Source organism: Bufo bufo, chromosome 2 (assembly GCF_905171765.1).
Source record: "Bufo bufo chromosome 2, aBufBuf1.1, whole genome shotgun sequence".
Taxonomy (NCBI): domain Eukaryota; kingdom Metazoa; phylum Chordata; class Amphibia; order Anura; family Bufonidae; genus Bufo; species Bufo bufo.
In genome coordinates, this window is record NC_053390.1 from 724,633,164 (window position 1) to 724,642,330 (window position 9,167).

At 41.2% G+C, this 9,167-nt stretch overlaps 1 protein-coding gene across 4 annotated transcripts in view; it reads left to right on the forward strand.

Annotated features, from left to right (window-relative positions):
• CLOCK (clock circadian regulator) overlaps window positions 1-8,942 on the forward strand; it is a 68,597-nt gene extending 59,655 nt beyond the window's left edge. For 3 of the 4 annotated variants that reach the window (XM_040418847.1, XM_040418849.1, XM_040418850.1), the window contains 5 exons: window positions 3,593-3,751; window positions 5,066-5,269; window positions 5,721-5,902; window positions 5,976-6,234; window positions 6,833-8,942. In XM_040418847.1, the coding sequence (XP_040274781.1) occupies window positions 3,593-3,751; window positions 5,066-5,269; window positions 5,721-5,902; window positions 5,976-6,234; window positions 6,833-6,985 (957 nt within the window). In that variant the 3' untranslated portion in view covers window positions 6,986-8,942. The remainder of the gene's footprint in view (window positions 1-3,592; window positions 3,752-5,065; window positions 5,270-5,720; window positions 5,903-5,975; window positions 6,235-6,832) is intronic. The other variant, XM_040418848.1, reaches the window with a different exon arrangement.
• Window positions 8,943-9,167: the final 225 nt, after the last annotated feature.

The following is a 9,167-nucleotide window of genomic DNA, read 5'->3' on the forward strand; positions in this document are numbered from 1 at the left end:
GCAGGGCGCAGAAGAAAAGAAGCGCCATATGGTTTTTGGAAGGCAGATTTTGCTCGACTGGTTTTTAGATGCAATGTCCCATTTGAAGCCCACCTGATGCACCCCTACAGTAGAAACTCCCAAAAAGTGACCCAATTTTGGAAACTAGAGGATAATGTGCCAGTTTTTATTTGTACTATTTTTGGGGTACATATGATTTTTAATTGCTCTATATTACGTTCTTTGTGAGGCAATGTAACCAAAAAAATGACTCTTTTGGCAGTTTTTATTTTTTACATTCATCTGACAGCATAGTTTTTCGAACGCCATTTATTTTTATTTTTTCTGCCGATTGTCTGCCACAGCAGCGTGGTGACCCGATGAGTCCCTCACCCGCCACATGCACCTTCTATGCCGCGGTCAGATTTTACAGCAAGGGCCTAGCTATCAGGGACTGCCGGGCCCCTGCAGTGATCAGGCGCGCACCGCTTTGGTGCCCGCCCAATCACAATGACGTAATAGTACTATTACGTCATATGTCGGGAAGGGGTTGAAGAATAAGGAGCTATAGTTAAAAAAAATAATAATAATCCTTTTTAAAAATGTTTTGTACAGTTTCCCCCAAATAAAACTAAAAAAATAAATTATAAGGCCTTATGTGTCAAGTGAAAAATTGTTGCAGAAATTATTTTGGTAGTCCCAACGCAAAAAGTTACAACTGTTCGAACCACCACATGTGCTAAATCTCAAAAAAAAAGTGTCTAATCAGGCCTGGTTGTTAAAGTGTTAACCAATAAGCACTTTCCCCACTAGTAAGGGAAAATGCCTACTGGTTATTACATGGCGCCTGCAACTGGCAGGAGGTGGTAATAACCAGGGAGCGCCATCCTCTGTAGTGAAGTAAAGTGACGCTTTATGAATAGGAGGCAGGAAGGAAATGTCTCTACTTTTCCGTAAAAATGTTTTAACAAGTTCCTGCAGCATGGCCCCGGAAACAAAAGATTCATACTTGCCTGCTTCATGCCGCACTGGCCCCCTCAGCTTCCATCTTATGGTTCCTGCACTTTTACACCTGTCGGTGCATGGCCATGGGCGCATACACTGCTCCAGTCAATGACTGGCTTCAGCAGTGACACGCTGCTTGTGGCCACATCACCGCTGAAGCCAGTGATTGGCTGGAGAGGTGTATGTGACCATGGCCATTCACTACCAGCGCTGGGAGCAGTATAACTCGGTTTCAGGGGCCATGCTGCCAGAACTTGTTAAAAATTCATTTTTACTGGGAAATCCCTTTAAGCCCTTATTACACTGCGAGATATTCAGGTCAATTACTGGGAACAAGTGTTCATGATAACTGGCCGGTATAATCGCGCCACACATCTCTCTGTGCAATCAGGAATGTGCTACTGATAATCAATATAACTAAATGACGGAGGAATGACTGTGATAGCGATCATTCCCCCCTAGTCACTTTACATTGGCCTGTGTAATAGGCTGATGCAAATGAGCGCCAATCAACATTTTTTATTTGCGGTTGTGCACGCCTGCCTTAGATCATTAGTTTAGTTCTATAATGCCTCTTATTTTATTCGGAGCAGAGTATTCATTCAGAACATAATAACCAATAGAGTATGGCTAGAGCGTTATTGCTGCTGAGCAGCTATATTACCGCCTTGACGTCTTCAACAGGAACGGCTCCCCATATACCGAGAGATGTAGCCACAATGGTGTCCTTTCCAGGTTTGACGTGCCACGTGGCGTCCCACGTGTTAATAACTTCGCCTTTCTTCTGGGTTAACAGACCACTACTAAAGCCTTATTCACACGTCCGTGTCCGTGCTCAAATCCGTGAGAAGGTGGTCCGAAATAATTTTCAAAGCATCTCTTCCTAATGATCCGTGAAACACGGATGCAACACGGATGGCATCCGTGGTTTTCACTGACCTATAGACTGTAATGGGTGTGATGGATCCATGACCACGGACAAAATAGAGCAGGCACCCGTGCTAAAAATACTGACCCACGGACCATGGTAAAACACTGATGTCTGAATACACACATTAAAATGAATGGGGGCATGTGATGTCCGTGGAGAACACGTACAGCACAGGTCCATGGAACACTGACGTGTGTATGAGGCTTAAGTCTTGGACTATTGAACCTTCACCCAGACCGAGTGTAATATTTCCTTCCGTTTGTCTTTAGTAAATGTTGATCCTCTTTTTTTTGGGGGGGGTTTTGTTCGTGGCTGTAAATCTCAGTATATAATCCTGTAGGGGGTCTTCCTAGATTGCGTTTGGTGACAGATTAAATGCAATCTATAAAAAAGCTCGTCATGATCTGAGAATATCCCACAGAATGAATACCTGTCAGGAGCATGCAGGCTCCGAAACTCGTTTGGTGACAGATTAAATGCAATCTAGGAAGACCCCCTAAAGGATTATATACCAAGATTTACAGCCACGAACAAAACGCAAACAAAAAAGGGATCGACATCTACTAAAGACAAACAGAAGGAAATATTACAAACACTCGGTCTGGGTGAAGGTTCAATAGTCCCAGACTTAGTAGTGGTCTGTTAACCCAGAAAAAAGTCAGTTACTAACACGTGGGACGCCAAACCTGGAAAGGACACCATTGCGGCTACATCGCTCGGTATATGGGGAGCCGTTCCTGTTGAAGACGTCAAGGCGGTAATATAGCTGCTCAGCAGCAAGACCGCTCTAACCATACTCTATTGGTTATTCTGTTCTGAATGAATACTCTGCTCCAAATGAAATAGGGGGCCTTCTAGAACTAATGATCTATTCTAAGGGATATTATCACTTTTTTATTTTATTTTTACACACAGAGAGAGACTATATACAAATAGAATATATTAAATGATATTATATTTTCAACAAATCAAGAAGCAACAATTGAAGAAATCACAGATCACTATGATAAATTGCAAAAATAAGAGTAAAAATTAGTTTTAATTAGACGTTCTTTCACAATCACTGGGTTCGATAAATATTATTCCCTCGATTAATCATGTAAGACAAGAACTTTTTGCCTTAATCGTGAAGATATTTGATTTGGATACAAATATGGAGCAACAAAAAGAACACTATCAATAATTGATTTGAAAACTGAGCTTTTTTTAGGACTATAGTTTTTATATTTTATTTATTTTTTTATTTTTTATATACATTTTTATAATTTTTTTTACTGCTGGTTTTTTATATATGGAATAGTGGAAATATTATATGTATTAGGGTCGATCAAATATTTTGCTAATTGTATCTATATTGACTATTACTTATAGTAACCAGTCTCTACCCATTCTATCTATACATTTATTTTCTTTATATCCAATTAAAGCACTAGATTTTAATTCAGTTCCGAATGACAGAGTGCGTGTTAATATAATACATTTTTGTATACCATTTTTAATGTTCTTGCCTAGGGGGTGTATGTATTCTATTCCATCAAACATTTTATGTATAGTTTTGTTGTCACTCAGATGCTTTTAATGTCACATCTCCTTTTTACAACCCTGAAATGTGTTTTTTTTGTGTTGAGTTCATTTTGGATGGTTTTGAGCCTTTGCCATTTTCTTAATGATTTTCAGCCCATATTTCAGTTTACAGCACAGTTTGGAGCCATGAAACATCTGAAGGATCAGTTGGAGCAAAGAACGCGTATCATAGAGGAGAACATTCACCGGCAGCAGGAGGAATTGCGGAAGATTCAAGAGCAGCTGCAGATGGTCCATGGTCAGGGCTTCCAGGTATCGACCTGTGTCTCGCTGCACAATATGGTCTTTTCCTATCATAACTGCATGATTTTATACCATTTATAATGCAGACATATCTCTACCCAAAGAACATCACTTTGCCTATAGTTATGGGATCTTGAATGATGCAAGAGTCCCTTTTCGAAAAGCTACCAAAATCTGTCCATTTATTACCGTAGCTTAAACATGGCATTCCTATTTAGTGAGTAGAACAATTAAAAAGAGGAGCTTTTTGTGACTTTTGTTAAAGGGGTTGTCTGGGACTTATTGATGACCTATCCTTAGAATAGGACATCTATAGCAGATCATCAATGGTGCTGGAACCAGGCACCAGCAGCTCTGATGCCACAGTTCGTGAAAACCACAGATGTTTTGCTGTAAGAGCAAGACTTCCGATTCGGATACTCGTTAGGCTACATTCACACGACTGTATTTTTGGTCTGCATCCGATCCGCATTTTTTATAGTATATACATAAAGTGATATAACGTCCTTCTTTTGCACTTATCTACAGTATATACAAAGGATAAAGAACATACGCAATTATAACAACACTTCAGCTGGAGTCCTGACTACATCCAGAATAAAGATACTTACATCACCGATTGCGTTAACATCATCTGACAGCGACATCAGCTGGGAAGCCCTTTTAGCGAAAGCAGTCAGACTCTCAAATAGGTCCCCTACGCGAGGCGCCCCCTGTAGGATGAGCTTCTGACTTTGTTCCTGAAGGGTTACAGCTTTATACCAATTAAACAAAAAGCTCCATTCCCTGGTGAAACGTAGCCAGCGCATGCGCTCCATAATTGTCGCTGTGTACACGTTCTTCTGCTATCACCCCAGACCTTGGAGCGGCCAGTTCCCAGGTCCACAGCGAGTCAGAATCCCAAAACAACCTTGAGAAAATATGTAGACAAAGCCCTACTCCCTTGCACCTGCATTCACAGGTCTTAAAATGAAATTTAAATGAACAGATACAAAATGGAATTCCGATGATCAGAAACTTCATCAACAGATCGGGGTGGCTGTTGGGAATGGGATCACTGTTGATCTGATTTTTGATAATCTATCCTATGGATATGTCAATGTTAAGTAACTCCTGAATAGCTCCTTTAAGGAATATGGTATGTGTGTACTGTATGTAGAGAATTGTGCATTGAAGTATCTTCCCATACAGAACATCTACTGTTTCTTTGGCACATGCCTGTTTTTCTCACTAATGAAGGATTGGCATACTCTTTTAAATTGGCTCTATATTGTGTTATATTTTGTATATTGCTTTTTATGCACCATTATCTTTGTTTTGAAGATGTTTCTACAGCAGCCCACCCCTGGCTTGAATTTTGGACCAGTGCAGGTTTCATCAGGCACCAGCTCCAACATTCAGCAGCTACCACAGCTAACCATGCAGGGTCAAGTGATTCACAATAACCAGCTGCAGGGGGCTATGAACACCAGCCACATGGGAGCTCCGCACATGCTCCAGCAGCCACCTCTACAAAACACTAGCCAGGTACGATGCATGGTTGCTTAAAGAACATCGTTTTCTGTGCTCCTTAGGACTCTTGCACACACAGGGTTTTTTTTCCGTTCCGTTTTTTTGCGTTCCGTATAAGGAACCATTCATTTCAATGGATCTGCAAAAAAACGGAAGGTACTCTGTATGCCTTCCGTTTCCGTATTTCCGTTCCGTTCAAAGATAGAACATGTCCTATTATTGTCTGCATAACGGACAAGGATAGTACTGTTCTATCAAGGGCCAGCTGTTCCGTAAAAAACGTTTTTGCGGATCCGTTTTTTGCGGACCGCAAAATACTGAAAGAGGCCTTAAGACTGTACTTACTTCCACCATTTACATATTTAATTGTAGGTGAGATAGTGATGTGAACTCAGGTGTAGTATACTTTCATCCATCCAGAGTCGGTGCTTTGCTGTTGCTCTAAAAAGACCTTCTTCTACCTCAGGGCCAGCAAAACATACATGGAGGACATTCTCAGCAGTCATCTATGTCCAGCCAGGCACCACTGTACAACACAATGGTGATCTCTCAACCATCCTCTGCGAATATGGTGCCAATGCCATCCAACATGCAGCAGGGTAACCAGGGAGCCGCTGTCAGCACCTTTCCCCAAGACCGACAAATCAGGCAAGTAATAATAAATAAATAAATAATAAAAAAATAATTTTCTTAAATGATTTTAATATAACCTATATTACAGGTTTTCACAAGCGCAGCAGATAGTAACCAAACTTGTGACCACACCAGTGGCTTGTGGAGCAGTCATGGTTCCAAGCACAATGTTCATGGGGCCAGTTGTAACTGCGTACTCAACATTCGCCACACAGCAGCAACAACCACAGACCATTTCCATTACCCAGCAGCAACAGAGCCAGCAGGAGCAACCACAGCAGCTGCCATCTGTGCAACAACAGCAAGCTCAAGCACAACTAGGCCAGCAGCCACAACAATTCTTACAGGTAATGCCATCTTTCAGATGGCCACACTGAAAGTTTTAGGGTAGCTTTGAATTGAGAGTTTCAGTGGGGTGATATTCCTGTATGTAACATAATGTGAATTCAAAAGATTTGAGAATAAATAAGTTTACACAGGCTAAGTGACTAAATATATTTACTAATTGATTATCTATACACAAACAAATTGCATACTAAATAATAAAAAGTAAATATACATCACTAGCCTAAATATGCAACATGCATTATGGGGTGGCACTCCGGTCACGTGTCATAGTGCATGGACGACACTCCAGGGTGTACAAGAAACAGGACAAATCAATACTTACATCCTACCTAGAATGGAGTGCCTTGAATACGTATGTCAGTTTCAACCTGTTAGCCCCTCCTTCAGTGTGCTGAACACATGTCTCTGAGATCACTCAGGAATGTGGTCTCATCAGCACAATGAAGGATTGGTACTACGTTACAAGGCACATCATTATACAGAATGGTAATCATCATAAAAGGGAACAAAATTAAAGGGACAGAACCTATCAGTACTTTAAAAAAAAATACCCTTACAATATGGGTAACAAGATGCGTGTCTGCTTTTTTTCTCCAGGCCTCCAGGCTAGTTCATGGGAACCAGTCTGCTCAGCTCATCCTCTCCTCTTTTCCTGTGCAACAAGGCACCTTTGCCCCATCCCACCAGCAGCAGTTAACGCGGCACAGGACTGACAGCATGAGTGATCCTTCTAAAGTCCAACAACTGTAGGAATGACTTCTGGTGGACATTAAAAAGATGCTTTTGATGGGAGTATTGAGATTGGTATCACTACTAAAGCAGCGCGATGAATGTTTGGTACGAGATGACGGAGTTCAGTCACTGGGAGCTTATATGCTTTGTCGTACGGCTCTGCTGTAATACAGCATTGGGGTGATTTTATTTTATCCTTTGGTCCTAGAGATGCTGGCAAACTTCCACCACTCTGTAGAAACACACTAGTGTGTACTGGTGGTTTTTTGTGCTCTGGTTTTAATATGAAACTTTATAACAATTTTAGATTTTTATGTGATGCCAGTTTTTAGATTCTTTCACCAAATGCACACCGGGCTTTATTATCAGTACATGCACAGATGCGCACATTTTATTGCTTGTGGTTACGAAGATGTAAGTTGCTGTAGAAAAATCTCATGAACTTTAGGTAAATTGTATGTGCAAGTGTGCCCCACGTTAAAGGGGCTGTCCTTGTTTCGGAAGAAGAGTCCTTTTATTTTCACTGGCAATACCAAGCAGAGCCCATGGAGTGTCATTATAAACATTTCTGATTGCTGAGACCCTATTCCTGGCCATGTGCTATAAATTATTATCTATTAACCCTCTTTCATCAACCCTAGTCTATTAACCCTTTCACTTTACCCTAGTTCAGGATGACCAGTCTTGTTTGTTATTCTGACCATTCTGTTCAGGATATCAGAGGGGTGATCCTTTTCTGCACCCTGTGCTTTATACAGAAAGATCTGTGGTACCCATCTGACCTGATATCTAGTCCACAACACATATGCTTGAAAAACTTTACATGGGTGACCAGTTTGGATTAGTCCCCATGTAGATGTATGCACACGTTCAAGCTCAGACTTTCTTTTTCTCTAATGATCTGGATAACTCCCATAGCTCCTTATTGGCATTTGTGTTTGTGTTTTTTATTTGGTGTATGTTTCATTGATGTCATTGGCTGGGACATCTACACAATGGGGCAAGGATACTCTGCTCACACCCTCTTAGACAGAGTACCAGAGTAGTCTCAAAGTATTGCAGCTGGTCATTTTCTGCAAAATTTACCCATAGCTTGGGTTGCAAATGGCTGATGTCCAGACCGGTGTCTTGCTTTCTATACTATTTGTACCCAGTACCTACATGACAATTCTAATACCAAATCAGGTCTTTACTGTGCATCTTCAGCATGCAGTAGTTGTGTTGTAGCTACACAGGAGCAATAAGACCCGGGCACTTGGGTTAAGAGACCTGTTGTAGGTTATTCTGACATTGCTATTCAGAATATCAGTGGTATGCTCTGTTTCTCCGGCAAGTTGGAGCAATACTGCCCTCTGCTGGCCACACAGATTAGACCATCTAATGTATATGGGGCCTCCCAACTCTCCCCCAGTGGCTGATGTCAGGGTAGATAAGAATTGGTCATGTTGGGTATCAGCCAATCCTTTTGGTTCTTGAGGAAATAAGCCAAAATTCTGGCAGTGATCTTCTTCCCTCTCCCACTCATGATACAAACATGCATATGTATGGGATGATCTATAGAGAGAGAGCTGTTGGCCCAAAGAGTGTATGTACGGTTAGCTCAAGGCTTTCCCCCAAATTATTACATGTGCCCAAGTGTTTGAGGACAACAGAATTAGTAGAAACTCAATCATGATAACACTTCAAGCTAACGTCTGTAATTTTTAAGGTTATGTGCACATTTGTAACCTTCTGAGCACTGCAGATGTGTTTGTGGTCAGAGCAGGATAGTGTTATTCACAAAGGAAATTCCAGAGCTGTATTACATAGAGGGCATCGGCTAGAAAGAAGGAAGGGGGGAATAAGACCAACTTCTCAGAGATTGTCCTCTGAGTTCTGAACTTGCAGCTCCACAAGCAGACCGATCTTAAAAATAAAAGAACCAATAAAAGCCAAAACATACTGCAACTTGAACCGTTCATAGATATATACGTGTAAAAAAAAATATTTATTCTGTGACAGTTTGCACATGCTTTTTGTAAAAAGAGTTTATGCTCTATTTTGTGTGACATGGTTGGCCTTCAGTGACCAAACGATTATTATACAGTTATTATCCTGTCCAATTGTCATTATTAAGACCAGCTCTTTGCATGAATCTCTAGAACCAAAGATAAGGCCCCATGCACGCCACCGTGTGCATCCTGGGAAACACATCCCGCCG